Source organism: Moschus berezovskii, chromosome 4 (assembly GCF_049115385.1).
Source record: "Moschus berezovskii isolate FMDL1 chromosome 4, NW_MosBer_1.0, whole genome shotgun sequence".
Lineage (NCBI taxonomy): Eukaryota > Metazoa > Chordata > Mammalia > Artiodactyla > Moschidae > Moschus > Moschus berezovskii.
In genome coordinates, this window is record NC_142463.1 from 25,414,166 (window position 1) to 25,436,123 (window position 21,958).

At 38.4% G+C, this 21,958-nt stretch overlaps 1 protein-coding gene across 3 annotated transcripts in view; it reads right to left on the bottom strand.

Annotated features, from left to right (window-relative positions):
• The window catches only part of FAF1 (Fas associated factor 1), a 514,461-nt gene that overhangs the window by 170,648 nt on the left and 321,855 nt on the right, over positions 1 to 21,958 (bottom strand). For all 3 annotated transcript variants that reach the window (XM_055403873.2, XM_055403872.2, XM_055403871.1), the window contains exon 9: positions 11,116 to 11,211. In XM_055403873.2, the coding sequence (XP_055259848.1) occupies positions 11,116 to 11,211 (96 nt within the window). The remainder of the gene's footprint in view (positions 1 to 11,115; positions 11,212 to 21,958) is intronic.

Consider the following 21,958-nt stretch of genomic DNA (forward strand, 5'->3'; position numbering starts at 1 on the left):
CACTGGAAAAGACTCTGATGCTGGGAAAGGTTGGGGGCGGGAGGAGAAGGGGACGACGGAGAATGAGATGGCTGGATGGCATCACCGACTCTGTGGACATGAGTTTGAGTGAACTCTGGGAGTTGGTGATGGACAGGGAGGCCTGGCGTGCTGGGATTCATGGGGTCGCGGAGAGTCGGACACGACTGAGCAACTGAACTGAACTGAACACATATATATGGAATTTAGAAAGATGATAATGTTAACCATGTATACGGGACAGCAAAAGAGACACAGATGTATAGAACAGACTTGTGGACTCGGTGGGAGAGGGTGAGGGTGGGATGATTTGGGAGAATGGCACTGAAACATGTATATTTTCATATGTGAAACAAATCGCCAGTCCAGGTTCGATGCATGATATAGGATGCTCGGGGCTGGTGCACTGGGATGAACCAGAGGGATGGGATAGGGAGGGAGATGGGAGAGGGGTTCAAGATGGGGAACACATGTACACCCGGGGCAGATCGCGTCAATGTATAGCAAAACCAATACAATAATGTAGAGTAATTAGCCTCCAATTAAAATAAATAAATTAAAAAAAAAGAAAAGATATGGTGTAGTATGGCATTTTATAAAATCTACATTTTTCTGTCCCAAACTGTTTTTTTATTGAAGTATAGTTTATGCACAGTATTATAAGTCACAGGTGTACAATATAGTGGTTCACAATTATTAAAGATTATACTCTATTTATATTTGTAAAATATTGCCTATATTCCCAGTGTTGTATATCTTTGTAGCTTATTTTATACATAGTATTTGGTTGGTGCAAAAGTAATTTAATTTCTGAAAATAAAATTGCCTTTCTGAATATGAGTTCCCAATCACTGTAGGTATTCAAGTAAAATCTCTGTAATAATTTGTTGAAGAACTTCATCAGGAATTAAAGTATTTATGGAGACACGACTGAGCGACTGAACTGAACTGAACTGATGGAGAGTTATAGTAGAATGTATTAGGTTGGTATAAAAGTAATTTTGATTTAGCATTGCTGGACTTTGCCATTTAATATTGGAATGAATATGTTCTTAAATAAGTGTGATTATGTTGTACATCATTTTAATGTGCATTTCTTGCTTTACTTGTTTTGCTAATGAATTATTACTTTCTGCTTATTCTATATGCATTTTTAGACTATGGAAATGATGTCAGACCAAAAGCAAATTTGAGTGATTTTCTTATTCGAGTTCAAATTGGGTCATAAAACAGCAGAGATAACTCACAACATCAACAACACATTTGGCCCAGGAATTGCTAATGAATGCACAGTGCAGTGGTGGTTCAAAAAGTTTTGTAAAGGAGACAAGAGCCTTGAAGATGAGGAATGTAGTGGCTGGCCATTGGAAGTTGACAACGACCAATTGAGAGGATCATTGAAGCTGATGCTCTTTACAACTACATGAGAAGTTGCTGAAGAACTCAACATAGACCATTCTAAGATCATTTGGCATTTGAAACAAATTGGAAAGGTAAAAAAGGTCAATAAGTGGGTGTCTCATGAGTTGACTTCAAATGAAAAAAATTGTCATTTTGAAGTGTTGTCTCTCTTACTCTACGCAACAATGAACCATTTTTCGATTGGATTGTGACCTGTGACGAAAAGTGGATTTTATATGACAACTGGTGACAACCAGCTCATTAGCTGGACTGAGAAGCTCCAAAGCACTTCCCAAAGCCAAACTTGCACCAAAGAAAGGTCATGGTCACTGTCTGCTGTCCATCTGATCCACAACAATCTTCGTAATCCCAGAGAAACCATTACATCTGAGAAGTATGCTCAGCCAATCCATGAGATTCACCAAAAACTGCAATGCCTGCAGATAGCATTGGTCAACAGAAAGGACCCAATTCTTCTCCACAACACCTGACCACACGTTGCATAACCAACACTTCAAAAGTTGAACGAATTAGGCTAAGAAGTACTGGCTCATCCACCATATTCACCTGATCTCTCACCAACTGACTACCACTTCTTCAAGCATCTCAACAACTTTTTTCAGGGAAAGTATTTCCACAACCAGCAGGAGGCAGAAAATGCTTTCTAAGAGTTCATCGAATCCTGAAGCATGGATTTTTATGTGACAGGAATAAACTTATTTCTCACTGGCAAAAGTGTGTTGACTGTAATGGTTCTTATTATGATTAATAAAGATGTGTTTGAACCTAGTTATAATGACTTAAAATTCATGGTCCAAAACCGCAATTACATTTGCACCAACCTAGTTTCACCTTAGTCAACTACCTGTATTTTGGCTCTCACCTCCCTCTTCCCGAAGGGAAAGGCTACCCACTCCAGTATTCTTGCCTGGAGAATTCCAGACTGTATAGTCCATGGGGTCGCAAAGAGTTGGACACGGCTGAGCAACTTTCATTGCCCTCTCCCCATTGGTAACCACTAGTTTGTCCTCTTTATCTGTGACTCTGCTTCTTTTTTGTTATATTCACTAGTTTGTTGTGTTTTTCAGAACACAGACGTAAGTGATATCCCATAGTATTTGTCTTTCTCTGTCTTATTTCATTTAACACAATAATTTCCAAGGCCATCCATGCTGCTGGAAATGGCAAAATTTCATTCCTTACTATGGCTGAGAGGTATTCCATTGTGTATGTGAGCACACACATGTGTGTGTATGTAAAATACTATACGTATTAATACATATACACACAAATATATAATGCCAGGACCCCTGGCTTGGGGACCCCAACATGGGGCTCAGAACTCTTAGTCCTATGAGAGCCTCTGCAATATAACTGTTCTCTAGTTTGTGACTTGGGACTATGAGACTTGATTATATCATGAATCTGCCCCTCCTACCCATCTCATTTTAGTTCCTTTATGTCTTTAGTTGGAAGAGATCTCTTCTGGTAGGTTCCAGTCTTTTTCACTGATGGTTGTTCTGCATACAGTTGTGATTTTGGTGTGCTTGTGAGAGAGGTGAGCTCAGGATCCACCATCTTAAATGATCTTCCAAAGACTATTATCTGACTCTAACAGTTAAATTCAATTTTAGTCACATAGCAGAAAGAAGCCACACTGTAGAGAGCTAACAAAATAAACAATGAAGAAATAGAGTCATTCAGTACAGATTACTCTAAGAATCTTGGCTGTGAATAAAAGAACAGATTAGTTAAAGCTTGAGGGGGAAGCTAAACTTGAAGGAATATAATATATATATATGTAATGTATATATTTATAAATATATTTATAATATAATAATATAAATAAATAAAACATAATATATATTTTTATATATTATATATTTAGGATGAGAATATATATATTATATATATAATATATATAAATATTTAGAATGATGAGACGGAACCAATAGATAGATAGAGAATTAAAAATGCAAGAGGAAATCCTTACCCTTCCCATGTTGTAGGGAAAGGCTAGTTGGTAGAATCAAGATAATGGGCAGTACATAGACTCTAATAACAAACATTTCAGCTAACAAATTAGGGTAAAAAAATCTGATGCTGATATAAAAATATCCTAATTTGAACAGTCAAAAGGATCATAAATATCTTGCTGTACTCAAAGAACAGCAGGTTCCTCAATGACTGGAATAAACAGATTTTGTCTTAGCTTAGCCCCCTCCCTCACCTCCCACCTGGCCACAAGGTGACACTGTGACACCCGGCCACCTCTGGAGCCTGAAGCAGCTACCATAAGCTACCATAAGTTTTTAAATAATTGTCTTGCCCTGGCAGTGTGGAAAATAAGAAAGAGACTTTGTTTCAATAAAAAACAGTATTTCTGGTTGAAACTTCTTCATTTAGGCATTTTAATTGTATGCAGAGATCAAAACCTGACTAAAGAGCCAGTTTAAGATGGCAGAGTAGGAGGACATGTGTGCATCTCCTCCTGCTAGAGCACCAAAACTGCAAATAGCAGTTGAACACTGACAGGAGGACACTGGAACCCACCAAAAAAGATACAGCACGTCCAAAGGCAAGGAAGAAGCCACAGTGAGATGGTAAGAGGGGCATAATCACGATAAAATCAAATCCCATACCCGCCAGGTTGATCCATAGACTAGAGAACAATAATACCAAAGAGGCTCTTGCACTATTGTGAAGGTTCTGAACCTCACGTCAGGATTCCCAGCTTGGGGATCCAACAAAGGAACAGGGAATCCCCAAGGAATCCAGCCTTGAAGGCCAACAGGATTTGATTAGGCCTTCCAGAGGACTGAGGGAAACAGACACTCCAGTCCTGGAGGGGAGGCATAAACAAAATTTTTCCCAGAGGAAAGGAGTTGGGACCCCACAGGAGACTGAACCAAAACTACCTGCTAGTGTTGGAGGGCCTCCTGTGGAGGTGTGGGTCGGCAGGGACTCACCACATAGAGACAGGCACTGGAAGGTCCCCCATGACATAAACTTTCTTGGAGTTTGCCATTAACCTTACCATAGAGTCCATAACACCAGGGCTGTGTCAAACAACTACCAGGGAGGGAGTGCAACCCCCACCCATCAGCAGATAATTGGATTAAAGCTTTACTAAGCAAGGCCCTGTCTACCAGAGCAAGAACAAGTTTTTCTCACTGTCAGTCCCTCCAATCAAGAAGCTTACACAAGCTGCTTAGACTCATTCATCAGAAAGCAGACAGAAGAAGCACAGTCTCACGGTGGCTAAAACAAAAAACATATTACAGAAAGTTAATTATGATGAAAAAGTAGAAAGTTAAGTCCCAGATGAAGGTACAAAATAAAATTCCAGAAAAACAACTAAATGAAATAGAGACAGAACTTAGAATAATGATAGGGAAGATGATCTGGGATCTCGGGAAAAGAATGGAGGCAAAGATTGAGGAGATTCAAAAACTGTTTACCAAAGACCTACAAGAACTAAAGAACAAACAGAGATGAATAATACACTAGAAGGAATCAACAGCAGAATAACTGAGGCAGAACAGATAAATGGCCTGGAGGACAGAATGGTGGAAATCATTGTCACAGAACAGAATATAGAAAAAAGAATGAAAAAAAAAAAATGAAGACAGCCTAAGAGACCTCTGTGACAGCATTAAATGCACCAACTATTGCATTATAGGGCTCTCAGCAGGAGAAGAGAGAGAGAAAGGACCTGAGAAAATACTTGAAGAGATATTAGCTGAAAACTTCCCAAACATGGGAAAGGAAATGGTCAACCAAGTCCAGGAAGCAGAGAATCCCAGGAAGGATAAACCCAAGGAGAAACAGACTGAGACACATAGTAATCAATCTGATAAGAATTAAAGACAGAGATAAAATATTAAAAACAACAAGGGGAAAATGACAAATAACATACAAGGGAACTGCCATCAGGCTATCAGCTGATTTCTCAATAGAATGCCAAGATATATTTAACATGATGAAAGGGAAGAACCTACAATCAAGAATATTCTACCCAGCAAGATTCTCCTTCAAATTTGATGGAGAATTCAAAAGCTTTCCAGACAAGCAGAAGTTAAGAGAACTCAGCACCACCAAACCAGCTTTACGACAAATGCTAAAGGAACTTCTTTAGGCAGGAAGGAAAAGAGAAGGAAAAAGAAGGAAAATACCTACAGCAAATAAACCCAAAACAATTAAGAAAGAGGTAATAGGACCATTCGTATCAATAATTACCCTAAATGTAAATGGATTAAATGACTGGGTGAAAGAAAACATGTGGATGTATGCACTTCCACTTACCACATCACTCTGCTTATCTGCCCAAACTGTATGTAATTATTTTATACTGTTAAGCTAATCATGTCCCAATTATTGCTTGCAACTGTAATTGTCATTTATGTTTTGTCTGGCTATAGATTGTGAAAACTGATAAACATGTTCTACTACTGTGATTCTGTAACTATTACTCACTTAATACCATTGTATCATGATTGGTCAACAGAAAAATAATAGAACTCTACATCACCAAATCTAGGATAAACTAGGATCTAATAGGAAAACCTGTAATCAGTTTTTAAAATCCAGATGCATATCAGAATTATCTTGAAATTTTTTGAAAAATACAAATGCTCAGGTATTGCTTTTTCTCCACAGCTCCAGATTTATGTTTCTAATGAGCAGTCATGTTTAAAAACAACTGGACTATATGATGATCTTTTACTTTTATCTAGTTTGTTTCACTTTTTCTATTTCATATTCAGTGTTTCCTCTCATTTAGTTTATGTTCTCCAATTTCTCCACCTTTTGCTTGATGTTCTTCTTCAAGCCTTTATCAAATGTAGTAGAAAAGCTTTTGTACACACATACACATACATATATATATATATATATGCATAATATATATATTTTAGAAAGCTTATGAATTTTTGCCTAACTAAAAATTTATGACATTTTGGTTGTACTTGTTTGACTTAGTATGAATAAAATGCTATATTTCTTATTAAAAAATAGATATGCAACAAGAAACAACGGTTTACTGTATAGCATAGGGAACTAGTCAATATCTTATAGTAACTTGTGATGGAAAAAATTTTCAAAAATAATATATGTGTATTTGTATAACTGAATCACCTTGATGAGCACCTGAAACACTGTAAGTCAACTATACTTCAATAAAATATATACATTAAAAAAAAACTGAAACACAAATTTTGGGCAATTATGTGTATTCAATTTCATTTAGTTAGGAACAAGCTCCTTTATGGAAAGACTGTTTTTGTTCATAGCCATATTCCTAACACTTATGCCAGTGTCAGGGGTAGAGTAAGGATGTAATCAGAATTCACTGAATAACTACTGAATAAATCTTTTCTGCCAATTAAGCCAAAATCTGGTATTCTTATCCTCTCCCTCTTTCTTCTCCCACAGATCCTGTCATCAGTCCTACTGATTTTCCCTCCAAAATATATCCTGAATCCATTTCCTTCTCTTTTTTGACTAGTGATGTTCTAGTTTAGGATCTCATTATCTTCTGCCTATACTAGTACAAGAGATTCATATCTGATTTCTCTGTCTCTAGTCTTGCTTCCCTTACATCTAGCCTCTGCAGAGCAGTCAAAATGTTTTTCTCTAAAATGTCCATTTGGGAGGAAAAAAAAAAATCACCCTCCACTTAAAAGTCTTCTGGCTCCCCAGAGTTCAAGTTTCCAACTTGAGATATAAAAACCTATTCACCTTTGTCTCATCTCTTATCTTTCTTTCTCTTCCATTTTATTTTGCACGAACACCAAAGTGCACTTAGGTCTCCCCATTCACTGCATCAAATCATGCTATTTCCTCCGAATGGAATACTACATCCATGTTTCTTCACTTGGCTGTGACTCATTCTTTTCATTTTCATTTGATTTGGATATAAATTGGTCTAGTTCCCCCCTCCTTCTTTTTTTCAAATATTCATTCACAAAGTATTTATTCTGTGGCTGGTATATACCAGGAGCTTTACGAGGTGTTAGAGCTACAGAGATAGCTACAGAGGTAGATAAGACAGACAAGGCTTTTGCCTACAAACATTCTTGAAGGTTACACCCCTTTCCCCTAAGTGTGTTTCTCTAGTATCTTATGCTTATCTCACCTTTCTCATTAATTACATAATATGAAATTTTCAGTTTATATTCATTTGATTAGCACAGTAAGTATTCAATAGATGTCTGTTTAACTGAAATTACAAATCAATAGTTTTAACATTAACTATATTTTAAATTTGGGATTTTATTTTTGTTGTTGTTATTCTTGGAGTATCCCTCCTACTCTTACACTATCAACTGAGGACTGGACAACTCTCAAAAAACCTGCGTCTGGGGTGGGGGGTCCCTGTAACGTCCCACCCAAGCAGCTGGGATGAGGAGAGATAGGTACCTAGCTAAGGTACCTAGAAATATGGAAAGGTCATTGAAAGGGAGGGGCTTCCCAGGCAGCATTAGTGGTAAAGAACCTGCTTTCCAATGCGGGAGACATAGGAGATGTGGGTTCAATTCCTGGGTAGGGAAGATCCCCTGGAGTAGGACATGACAACCCACTCCAGTATTCTTGCTGGGAGAATCCCATGGACACACGAGCCTTGTGGACTACAGTCCACAGGGTCGCAAAAGAGTCACACACTACTGAAGTGGCTTAGCATGCACATACGCATTGAAAGGGAGCTCAGGAACAAGGGGAAGATGGGAAGAAATGAGAAAATATTAATTATAACGAAAATGTATTTGCAGGGCTAGAAGGATGATGTAAGAAAAAAAATTCCCCCAGTTAAAGAACACTTAAGTACAATGCATAAAATTCAAAACCTGAATTTAACTACTGGTCTCAAATTTCTTCTTCCTAACTCAAGGCAGCTGCTCTTGCTAAGTCGCGTCAGTCGTGTCCGACTCTATGCGACCCCATAGACGGCAGCCCACCAGGCTCTGCCGTTCCTGGGATTCTCCAGGCAAGAACACTGGAGTGGGTTGCCATTTCCTTCTCCAATGCATGAAACTGAAAAGTGAAAGTGAAGTCGCTCAGTCATGTTGGACTCAGTGACCCCATGGACTGCAGCCTACCAGGCTCCTCCGTCCACGGGATTTTACAGGCAAGAGTACTGGAGTAGGGTGCTATTGCCTTCTCTGAACTCAAGGCTGAAGATAGTCAATAGGAAAGTGGTTGCTGCTGCTAAGTCACTTCAGTCGTGTCCGACTCTGTGTGACCCCACAGACAGAAGCCCACCAGGCTCCCCCGTCCTTGGGATTCTCCAGGCAAGAACACTGGAGTGGGTTGCCATTTCCTTCTCCAAGCAAAGTGGTAATTATCTTGAAACACACAAAGTCATGTAAGAGAAGGGTTAAAACAAGAGGAAAGAAGTAGAACCACTGGGTTCTACACAGTTCTACAGTCATAGCTTCCAATTTAATATAGGGTAGATACCAAAAGAGATGCTCAACAATGGAACCAGTTGTCTCAAGAGGACAGAACCCTGCCATTAGAGACAAAATGCAGATATTATTTTGTGTGAGCTCTTTCAGCACAAAGACTGGGATCCTAATGTTTGGCATGTAGAAGACATTGAAAAAATGTTTAAATAAATGAGGAATAAATGGATGGGCAAGTGTAAATCAAAAGAAAAATTCCTTCCAGTTTCATAATTCTATGACAACATAAAAACCAAGTCACAGCTCCTTTCCCATTTCTCACCAGCCCCCTGGAGGAAGTGGTATATTTACTTATACAGGGAAGCAAAAATAATGGACTCATCCCCGAAAATCAATTTAAAGATATCCCCAAGGCTGTGGCTCTCTTAGTTTTACAAAGCTCCCTAACCCCACTCTACTTTCTTCCTTAATTATTCTAAAGTGTATGCCACCCTCTAATACGCATTTCCTCAATTTATGGCATTGAATTCCTTCCACTGAAAGTGAAAAGTGTAAGTGGAAGTCCCGCAGTCATGTACGACTCTTTGTGACTCAATGGACTATACAGTCCATGGAATTCTCCAGGCCAGAATATTAGAGTGGGTTGCCATTCCCTTCCCCAGGGGATCTTCCCAATCCAGGAATCGAACCCAGGTCTCCTGCACAGTGGGCAGATTCTTTACCAGATGAGCCACACACTCCAGTGAATAGAATGCCCAAATAACACATATAATGGTGAGGGTGAGAAAAGGAAATGAAATGAAACAGGTAACTGTCACCTCTTAGAGCATAAAATCATTAAGAATTCTGGGTGGAGTTAGTTGGCTTCCTTTTACTATTAGCAGATTTATTCATTAAAGGGTTGAAGCATAACTAACTTTAGTCATTAAAAATATACTCAAGCAGTAGAAGGAAATATTTCAATAAATTGTTTTTGGCAGTTTCTGCCAAACAGTGAAACTCAATATTATTTTTCCTTTCATGAGGAATTAGCAAGATAAAGTGTTGGAAAAAATGGTGTGGGCTCTTTAAAGGAAATTAACATTTTTAGAAACCTAAAGAAATACTATAGTAGTATTTGCAGTTGGGGGAAACCTCCCTTTTTTATGGATTTCCAAAAATTCAGTAGTAAATTGTCATTTTCACAGGATGATCACAGATTACAACTTTAGTTATTCAGTCCCTTTTCTCCTTTACATATTTAAATGATGCTATTACATTTTCAGAGAATAGTGGGAGAGGTTTTGTGGCAGCTTCCATAATAAATGTCCAAAATATTTAAGTTTAAATAAAAATTTGCAACCATATTTTGTATAGAATGTAAATGGAAAAGGTTTCACTGGACTAATTTAAACTTTTGAGGGACTTCCTTGGTGGTCCAGCGGCTAAGACTCCATGCTTCCAAAGCAGGGAGCCTGGTGTATGATTCCTGGTCTGGGAATTAGATACCACATGCCAAAACTAAGAGTTCCCATGCTGTAACTAAAGATTGAACCTGCCCCCACTGCACTGGAAGCACAGAGTCTTAACCACTGGACCACCAGTAAGTCCCAATAAATACTTCTAAAACTGATAAATTGCAATGTCCAGGCTGTCATTCTCATTCCTTTATACCCTAGTCATGGTTGGACACAGTACTATTGTACCCAAGAAAAAGATTCTGCCTTATAGTTCAGACCTGCAAAGACAGGCATACCACATATATAAACATGTTCACTCTCCTTGCCCCTCTTTGTTTTTACAGCACCCTGTAATGCACTGCTATCACTGCATTTACTATATTTGCCATTATTATTGGTTTACTAATGTATCACCTTTGACTCTAAGCACCTTGGTATAGGTACACTGTTATTCATCTTTGTTCCCTAGTATTGAGGACAATGTTTGGCACATAGAATGTGATCCAGCTCAATGAATTAAAGGACCTTCAGGATGAATTCTAATAGATCTAGTCTACTATACAGTCAGCAGCTAAAAAATTCCTTTGTTAACCTGACAATTCTAAGTAAAAATCATTTCAACGGATCCACCCCAATTCTCTCTGTTTGAAACATGAAACTTATAGAATAAGAAGAAGCACATTAGCAATAATCTTGCTCGAAAAGTTTCTGCCTTTAAGAATTTACTGAGATGTTATTCATGCTACATTAACTCTACCTATTCTTTGCTGTGGCAGATAAAAAAAGAATAGGAAGTGGGCAGGTGAGTGGAAGTCAGACATTATGTTTGATGAAAAGCTAGCAAGCATGCTTACCTCTTCAGATTGCTCCCGGGTCTGTGCAGGTGAAGATCTTCTTCCCACCATAAGTCGATGGCAGGGATAAGAGAGCCCTGATTCAGCAAGACACATCTGCAAAACGTAGAACCCATCATTTGTAAACAAAATGAGGTCATATTTACAAAAAAATTTTTATTTAGACATTTTCTATTATTTCTGAAGCAAAATTAAAGTTCACTCTAGTAGTCTAGGCATTACATTGAAAGGAAGGCTTTAAAAATGTGAAATTTTTCCACATATGAATGATACATTGGTCAAGGCTAGATTTTATCAGACAATAGGCTAGGGCTTCGGGAAACTGCACCAAGACTAAAATAAAGATAATCATATATACCTCACCACCCCAGCATGTCTGCTGCTTTTCTGAGCAGGAGAACACCACCTCCATTTCCCAATTCCCAAAGCAATACTCTATAATCTTGTTTGAAAGTGTATCTGGAAGACTGTTTGCTGAAGGCATTAAAAAACATTTCGATACAATGTAACAATGTCATTTATGATAAAGTCAATACTAATCCACAAGTACAGATCATTATAGCCGATGAGCCTATAATATTTATAAAGTACCTAGCACAGTACCTGGCACAGGCATTTAGTTTTATTACCATTATGATCTAAAACACTAACCATGTTTAGCCAAACCAATGAAATTAACATATATTAATTTCTATTGAATTTTATAGTGTGTCAGATATTAAATAACTATTTTGAGATTTAAATTAAATTTAGGGAAATGAGAACATGTTCATTTAATGTTTGAGTTCAGTTCCGTCACTTAGTCGTGTCTGACTCTTTGCCACCCCATGAACTGCAGCACACCAGGTCTCCCTGTCCATCACCAACTCCCAGAGTTTACTCAAACTCAAGTCTATTGAGTTGGTGATGCCTTCCAACCATCTCATCCTCTGTAGTCGCCTTCTCCTCCCACCTTCAATCTCTGCCAGCATCAAGGTCTTTTCCAATGAGTCAGTTCGTCACATCAGGTGGCCAAAGTATTGGAGTTTCAGCTTTAGCATCAGTCCTTCCAATGAATATTCAGGACTGATTTCCTTTTGGATGGACTGGTTCGATCTTCTTCCTGTCCAAGGGACTCTCAAGAGTCTTCTCCAATACCACAGTTCAAAAGAATCAATTCTTCAGTGCTCAGAATTCTTTATAGTCCAACTTTGACACCTATACATGACTACTAGAAAAACCATAGCTTTGACTAGATGGACCTTTGTCAGCAAAGTAATGTCTCTGCTTTTTATAAGCTGTCTAGGTTGGTCATAACTTTTCTTCCAAGAAGTAAGAGTCTTTTAATTTCATAGCTACAGTCACCATCTGCAGCGATCTTGGAGCCCCAAAAAATAAAGTCTGTCACTGTTTCCCCATTTATTTGCCATGAAGTGATGGGACCAGATGCCATGATCTTAGTTTTCTGAATGTTGAGTTTTAAGCCAACTTTTTCACTCTCCTCGTTCACTTTCATCAAGAGGCTCGCTCTTAAATTCTTCTTCGCTTTCTGCCATAAGGGTGGTGTCATCTGCATATCTGAGGTTATCGATATTTCTACCGGCAATCTTGATTCCAGCTTGTGCTTCACCCAGTCCAGCGTTTCTCATGATGTATTCTGCATATAAGTTAAATAAGAAGGGTGACAATATACAGCCTTGACATACTCCTTTCCCAATTTGGAACCAGTCTGTTGTTCCATGTCTACTTCTAACTATTGCTTCTTGACCTGCATACAGACTTCTCAGGAGGCACGTAAGGTGGTCTGGTATTCACATCTCTTTCAGCATTTTCCACAGTTTGTTGTGATCCACATAGTCAAAGGCTTTGACACAGTCAATAAGGCAGAAGTAGATGTTTTTCTGGAACTCTCTTGCTTTTTCGATGACCCAATGGATGTTGGCAACTTGATCTCAGTTCCTCTGCCTTTTCTAAAACCAGCTTGAATATCTGGAAGTTCATGGTTCACGTACTGTTGAAGACTCACTTAGAGAATTTTGAGCATTACTTTGCTAGTGTGTGAGATGAGTGCAATTGTGCGGTAGTTATTATTGAGCATTCTTTGGCATTGCCTTCCTTTGGGACTGGAATGAAAACTGACCTTTTCCAGTCCTGTGGCCACTGCTGCATTTTCCAAATTTGCTGGCATACTTGGAAAGTGCAGCACTTTCACAGCATCATCTTCTAGGATTTGAAATAGCTCAACTGGAATTCCATCACCTCCACTAGCTTTGTTTGTAGTGATGCTTCCTAAGGCCCACTTGACTTCACATTCCAGGATGTCTGGCTCTAGGTGAGTGATCACACTATCGTGATTATCTGGGTCATGAAGATCTTTTTTGTACAGTTCTTCTGTGTATTCTTGCCACCTCTTCTTAATATGTTCTGCTTCTGTTATGTCCATACCATTTCTGTCCTTATTGTGCCCATCTTTTCATGAAAATTTCCCTTGGTATCTCTAATTTTCTTAAAGAGAACGGTTCTATAAAGACCTAACAAGACCTAGAACTAACACCCACAAAAGATGTCCTTTCCCTTATACAGGACTGAAATGCAAAAGTAGGAAGTCAAGAAATACCTGGAGTAACAGGCAAATTTGGCCTTGGAGTACAAAACAAAGCAGGGCAAAGGCTAAGAGAGTTTTGCCAAGAGAACGTATTGATCATAGCAAACACCCTCCTCCAACAACACAAGAGAAGACTACGCACAGAAATCACCAGATGGTCAATACTGAAATCAGATTGATTACATTCTTTGCAGCCAAAGATGGAAAAGCTCTATACAGTCAGCAAAGAAAAAGACTGGGAGCTGACTGTGGCTCAGTTCATGAACTCCTTATTGCCAAATTCAGACTTTAATTGAAGAAAGTAGGGAAAACCACTAGACCATTCAGGTATGACCTAAATCAAATCCCTTACAATTATACAGTGGAAGTGACAAATAAATAGATTCAAGGGATTAGATCTGACAGACAGAGTGCCTGAAGAACTATGGACAGAGGTTCATCACACTGTACAGGAAGCAGTGATCAAGACCATCCCAAACAAAAAGAAATGCAAAAAGGCAAAATGGCTCTCTGAGGAGGCCTTACAAATAATGAAAAGAAGAGAAGCGAAAGGCAAAAAAGATATACCCATTTGAATGCAGATTTCCAAAGAATAGCAAGGAGAGATAAGAACCCATTCCTCAGTGACTAATGCAAAGAAATGGAGGAAAACAACAGAATGGGAAACAGTACATGTTACTTTTGTCTATAAAAAGGAACTCAAACAACACTGAATAGCCAAGAGATGTATTTTTTCCTTGGTGGTAGTAAAATGATACATATTTCATGTAATGATGATATAAAGTTTCTCTATATTATTATTAGAAATAAAATAGGGTATCCATTAGCACACTGGAAACATCCACTGTAACTTTTAGGGAGCTTTGAGTTAAACTGTCATATGAGGAAACTCAAATATCTGCAAAATCATAGGTTCCAGACTTAACAGTGGCTTAGTTCTAACTACAATTCAAGCATGTGTTATAATTAGGCTAATTATCTGAAGACAAATACTGGAATGGAAAACATAAATGTCACCTAAATATCTACAAAGTTTCAATCATGTGCAGTGTATGCTATCATATGGATTATGCAAAAATCATGTCTTTCATTATTGTTATCTTTCTTTTAGCCTCATTAGTGGTTTTTGTTTGCTTTTGCATCTAGATATTTTGGCAGTGCACTTCACAAATGCTAGAAGGTCTGATTAACACAACAAATAAAACTTCATCGATTCTGTCATTTCTATCCACCAACATAATCATCACAATTAGCTTAATTTATTTCATTTCACTACAAATAAAAGCAAATCTAAGTTGGATAAGAAGCATAAGCTAAATTTCAAGCCACAATTCCTTCATTTTTTCATTTGAAAAAAGTTCTCCTCCCCCACTCTGAAATCCTCTGGTAATGAAATAGTAATGATGGTAAATGTCACTGACAATCAGAAGCAGTGTAATGAAAGAGACCTGGAGGAGCCAGAAAAATCTCATTTTAAGTATTGCCTAGCCTTCTGATCTTGGAATAGTCATTTCTCTATTCTAAGCTAGAGTTTCCTCTTTTCTTAATTGAGGAGAGTAATCCCTGCCCTAGAGGTTAAATAGGATAAGATAAATAAAAGATGGCTTTGAAACTGTATTGAAATAGCCGAAGACCTTTTTATCACTCCAAAAGTCATTCATTTTAGGACTGAGGGAAGAAAAATAGTGATTAACTTCCACTGGGACAATCACTGCATACAGTCCAATCGTAAATCAAAAGAGGATATATTTTAGGAGGAACTGGAGGAAGGCACTCACTAAAAATACCTGGCACTACAAATGGACTGGCTCTTTAATGGGCTTGTCTCCAGAGTTATCAACATTAACATTCTCCATTGTCATTGTTTAGTCGCGAAGTCTTGTCTGACTCTTGCAAACCCATGGACTGTAGCTCACTAGGTTCCTCTGTCCATGGGATATTCCAGGCAAGAATACTGGAGTGGGCTGCCATTTTCTTCTCCAGGGGATCTTCCTGACACAGATTTGAATCTGAGTCTCCTACATTGGCAGGCAGATTCTTTACCACTGAGCCGCCAACTTTCCCCATCAGTTCAGTTCAGTTCAGTTTAGTCGCTCAGTCGTGTCCGACTCTCCGCAACCCCATGAATCACAGCATGCCAGACCTCCCTGTCCACCACCAACTCCCGGAGCTCACCCAAACTCATGTCCACAGAGTCGGTGATGCCATCCAGCCATCTCATTCTCCGTCGTCCCCTTCTCCTCCCGCCCCCAACCTTTCCCAGCATCAGAGTCTTTTCCAGTGAGTCAACTCGTCGCATGAGGTGGCCAAAGTATTGGAGTTTCAGCTTCAGCATAGCTACTAATAATTCCTGAAGACAAGAGGACAGTGGTCAGTACTTTCTCCTCAGTCTGTAGGTGACCAGGTAGGCCTCACTCTGCACTGAGGAAATTAAAGGGTCAGGAATTTTTAAGTTACTATGTGCTCAGTGTTGATTAAAGAGATTTACACAGGAACAGAGACAGAAAAAGGATAATTACTGCAGTCTCAGTAGAGCTGGGGACCCCTTGGAGGGACAAGTCACTCATAGTCATTTCAAGAAGTTAGCACTAAAGTTTTGCCATGATTCATGACAAAAACTTATAACAGATGTGAAGTTAGAAGGCTGAGATTCCAGCCTGGCTAAAGCACTCAGGTTGCCCAATGATAACGGGCAAAATCACTTAGAATTTTTGTACTTCAGGTTTCTTAGTTGGAATTGATGTAATACAATCTGTCCTTAATTTATAAAATAGGGTAATACAATCTGTTCTCTCTCTCACAGAGTTGGTATGAAGATCCAGAAAGATAATGTATGTGAAATCAAAGATAATGTATGTGAAATCAAATGTGATATCAATATTATCATTGGAGTATTTATTTTGCAAGAAACTGGAAAAAGATTAAGGCTGCAGGTTTGACTTCATAGTTTAAAATTTTACATTTAGATATACATACATCATAATAATGAGTTAACCTCTACATAAACCTAGATAGCATATTAAAAAGCACAGACATTACTTTGCCAACAAAAGTCCGTCTAGTCAAGGCTATGGTTTTTCCAGTGGTCATGTATGGATGTGAGAGTTGGACTGTGAAGAAAGCTGATTGCCAAAGAATTGATGCTTTTGAACTGTGGTGTTGGAGAAGACTCTTGAGAGTCCCTTGGACTGCAAGGAGATCCAACCAGTCCATCCTAAAGGAGATCAGTCCTGGACTGGAAGGACTGATGCTGAAGCTGAAACTCCAATACTTTGGCCACCTCATGCGAAGAATTGAATCACTAGAAAAGACTCTGATGCTGGGAGGGATTGGGGGCAGGAGGAGAAGGGATGACAGAGAATGAGATGGCTGGATGGCATCACTGACTCGATGGACATGAGTCTGAGTGAACTCCGGGAGCTGGTGACGGACAGGGAGGCCTGTGATTCATGGGGTTGCAAAGAGTCGGACACGACTCTACTGAACTGAACTGAAAGATAATCTTTCAATCACAAGATTGCTTTAACCTAATACAAGGAAGGTTGTGACTCATTTCAAAATCTGTTTCAAGTCTTTATTCAGTTTTTTCTGGTTATTTTAGACTTAATTCTCTGACTTTCCATCATGGCAGATGAAGAGATTCAAAATGGGTTCAAAAATTCAACACAGAATAAAGCCAAGAAATCTTTATTTTATTATTTAATTCTACACAATTGCTGCAAATCTGGGTGTATAATCTTCTGGACACTCAAGGATTGGGAAGACTGATAGAAAAGTAGAATTTTTATGACTAAAATATCACTGGTATCACTCATCGCATATTTTTATGCTAAAATGGGGATGTTGTTGAATGGGTTTTGTTGAAAGGGTTGAATGGGCATAGGATTTTGTTACACATGTATTAAGACTTTTTTTTAAAGAGTAACTTTAGGTGTACAATAAAATGGAAAGCAAAGTACAGCAGTTGCTCAAGTTATTTATATAAAATGGCACAGTATAGTCACCCTCGTTTATCTGCAGGTTCAGCATTTGTGGATTCAAACAACTGCAGATCGAAATCCACAGATAGGAAGGCTGACTGTATGCATTTAAAGTTCATCTATGTCTTGCCATGTCTTAAAGGTTCATTTACTTTCAGTGTTGAATGATATTCCTGGATTTGCCATGGTTCAACCATTCACTTATTGAAGGACATCTTGGTTGCTTCCAGGTTAAGGCAATTATGAATAAAGTTTATATATAAAGTGGAAAGGACAAAAAACTTGTAAGTCTACCACTGCAGTAGATGCTATGAGGGCAAGAATGGAGCCTGTTTGTCTAGTCATTGCCTCATTTATCATTAAGAAAACTGTTAATAATAACTGAGTGAAAAAAGAAAAATATCTCTGAGATGAAAATAAATGGCTCTAATGCACATGGGAATCAGATATGACTATTATAACATTTAAAAAACAACAAATTGGAGGAGAGACACAGAATGAAGAAATTCCATAAGACACTTACATCCCTAAAACAACAAAGTACATGATTGGGTTTTATATAAAATTCTCTCACTGAAAAGGTTACCTTTTATTTGAAGGTTTACAAAAGTTCTCATATTGCAGGGTGCTTCCTCAAATACTTTAATTTGAACAATGGATTATTTGGGAAAGAAGAATTAGCCTGAAATCTGAATGTTGAGCTTTAAGCCAACTTTTTCACTCTCCTCTTTCACTTTCATCAAGAGGCTTTTGAGTTCTTCGTTTTCTGCCATAAGGGTGGTGTCATCTGCATATCTGAGGTTACTGATATTTCTCCTGGCAATCCTGATTCCAGCTTGTGCTTCATCCAGCCCAGCGTTTCTCATGACGTAGTCTGCATATAAGTTAAATAAGCAGGGTGACAATATATACAGCCTTGACATCTTTCTTTCCTGATTTGGAACCAGTCTGTTGTTCCATGTCCATTCCTAACTGTTGCTTCCTGACCTGCATACAGATTTCTCAAGAGGGAGGTCAGGTGGTCTGGTATTCCCATCTCTTGAAGAATTTCCCACAGCTTGTTGTGATCCACACAGTCAAAGGTTTTGGCATAGTCAATAAAGTCATCATTTAGTGAATACTCAAATCTACGAAGTTTTTTCTTTTCTTCTTACAGAAAGTATTTAGTATTTTCTTAGAAAGACATTATCTATCCCAATTAGTTCTCGAAGTATGGTGTATAGACACAAGGTTCTCTTTAGTTTTGGTTTTTAAAATTTCTATAATGTTGTGTTGGTTTCTGTCGTACAACAACATGAATCAACCATAATTATATACATATCCCCTCCCTTGGAGCCTCCCTTCTTTCCCCTCATACCTCCCCTCTAGATCATCACAGAACATCAAACTTAGCTCCCTGTGTTATGTAACAACTTTCCACCAGTTATCCATTTTACACATGATAGTGTATATATGTTGATGCTACTTTTTCCATTTGTCCCACTCCCTCCTTCACTGTGTTCACAAGTCTAACCTCTACATCTGCATCTCCATTCCTTCCGTGCAAATAGGTTCATCAATATCATTTTTCTAGATTCCATATATATGTGTTAATATAAAAATATTTGTTTTTCTCTTTCTGACTCAGTTCACTCTGTTTAACAGGCTCTAGGTTTATCCATTTCACTAGAATTGACTCAAATTCATTTTTTTTTATGGTTGAGTAACATTCAGAAAACAAAGATCATGGCATCTGGTCCCATCACTTCATGGGAAATAGATGGGAAAATCAGTGGAAACAGTGTCAGACTTTATTTTTTTGGGCTCCAAAATCACTGCAGATGCTGATTGCAGCCAAGAAATTGAAAGACGCTTACTCCTTGCAAGGAAAGTTATGACCAACCTTGATAGTATATTAAAAAGCAGAGACATTACTTTGCCAACAAAGGTCCTTCTAGTCAAGGCTATGGTTTTTCCCGTGGTCATGTATGGATGTTGAAAGTTGGACTGTGAAGAAAGCTGATCGCCGAAGAATTTATGTTTTTGAACTCTGGTGCTGGAGAAGACTCTTGAGAGTCCCTTGGACTGCAAGGAGATCCAACCAGTCCATTCTAAAGGAGATCAATCCTGAGTGTTCATTGGAAGGACTAAAGCTGAAACTGCAATACTTTGGCCACCTCATGCGACGAGTTGACTCACTGGAAAAGACTCTGATGCTGGGAAAGGTTGGGGGCGGGAGGAGACGGGGACGACAGAGAATGAGATGGCTGGATGGCATTACCGACTCGATGGACATGAGTTTGAGTGAACTCGGGGAGCTGGTAATGGACAGGGAGGCCTGGCGTGCTGTGATTCATAGGGTCGCAGAGAGTCGGACACGACTGAGCGATTGAACTGAACTGAACATTCCACTATATACATGTACCACACATCTTCTTTATCCATTCATCTGCTGATGGATATCTGGGTTGCTTCCATTTCTTGACTATTGTAAATAATAGTGCCGTGAACATATTTTCAGAAACCTTTTAGGGTTTCCATAAAATCAAAATAATTTTTGAAATAAACACATAGATAGTATTTGATTTTTTCACTGTGTTTTTATGGATGGTAAAAAATCAACGGTGTGAAAAACTGCTGATGTGTGCTAAGTCGCTTCAGTGTGTGCTAAGTCACTTCAGTCATGTCCAACTCTGTGCGACCCTATGGGGTTGTAGCCTGCCAGGCTTCTCTGTCCATAGGATTCTTCAGGCAAGAATACTGGAATGGCTTGCCTTGCTCTCCTCCAGGGGTTCTTCTTGGCCCTGGGATTGAACTTGCGTCTCTTACTTCTACCAGCACTGGCAGGTGGGTTCTTTACCACTAGTGCAACCTGGGAAGCCCGAAAACTGTTGATAACCTTAGCACAAACCAAAGTAGTGATACTATATTGTGTTAAAGTCTTCAATGCCATGTATTCACTGTAAAAACACCTATTTCCCTTAAGAATGTTCCTGTTGAATGGGCAAATTTTATTAGTTTTAATTAAACCTGACTTGAGTACAAGCCTTTTAATATTCTATGTGACAACTAGGAAGCATTCCTAAAGCACTCATACTGCACAGCAGAGAATTATGATTGTGCAGAGGGAAAAGCATCTGAGTTGTGTTCTGAACTGGCTACTTTTTCCATGGAACACTATTATTACTTAAATAACTGGCAGACGAACTACGTTTATTCAGATTTAGGTGTTAGGATTTTCCACCAAAATGAAAGAAGCAAGTTTGTTATTTCAAGGCACGAATCTGACAATATTAATCGCCAATGACAAAATTTGAGTTTTCAAGATTAAAAATTAAAAATTTGGAAAACCATCAGCTACCAAGGAATCAATATGCTCCTTAATGCCTAAGGGTTTTTCTGATGGAGGTGATATTAATAGAGTGATTTTTTGACATTATATAATGCACTCTTTCAAAATTAGAAAATCTGTGTAATTCAGAGGACCAACACCCTCCAAATAACAATGAATGCATGACATTACAAAATTATGCTTGGATAAAGGATATACTCAAAGTGCAAGAGAGATCAATGGATCTTGTAACAAAGTACAAAAAATACACTGATAGGGTTCCACATTGAAACTAATCTTTAGAAAACTATCACTTGTCAAGATCTAGTTTAGTATCAAAGAAGAGTATCCACAATTGTCTGAAAAGACTATTAAAATACTCCTCCCTCTTCCAGCTACAACTCTGTGTGAGGCCAGATTTTCTTCATATACTTCAGGGGTCCCCAAACTCTGGGATCTAATGCTTGAGGATCTGAGGTAGACCTGATGTAATAATATAGAAATAAAATGCGCAATAAATGTAATGTGTTTGAATGATCTTGAAACCATCAATTCCCAGCCCTCAGTTCGTGGAAAAACTGTCTTCCATAAAACTCGCTGGTGCCTAAAATGTTGGAGAATGCTGATCATACATCAATGAAAACAACATATCAGAACAGGCTGAATTCAGAAGCTATGAGAATCTAATTGTCTTCAATTAAGCTAGACCTTAAAGAGATTTGTAAAAGTGTAAAACATCACTCTACTCATTAATTCTAGTTTTTTTGAAAATATAGCAGCATGTAATGCACTTATTACTACTATCTTAAACATTTAATTTTTCTCAATATTAAATATGGCAAATGTTGCTGCTGCTGCTGCTGCTGCTAAGTCACTTCAGTCGTGTCCGACTCTGTGTGACCCCAAATGTTAGTAGATATAATTCTGACTTTCTTAAAGGTACAAACGGATCCTGAGACCAAAAAGTTG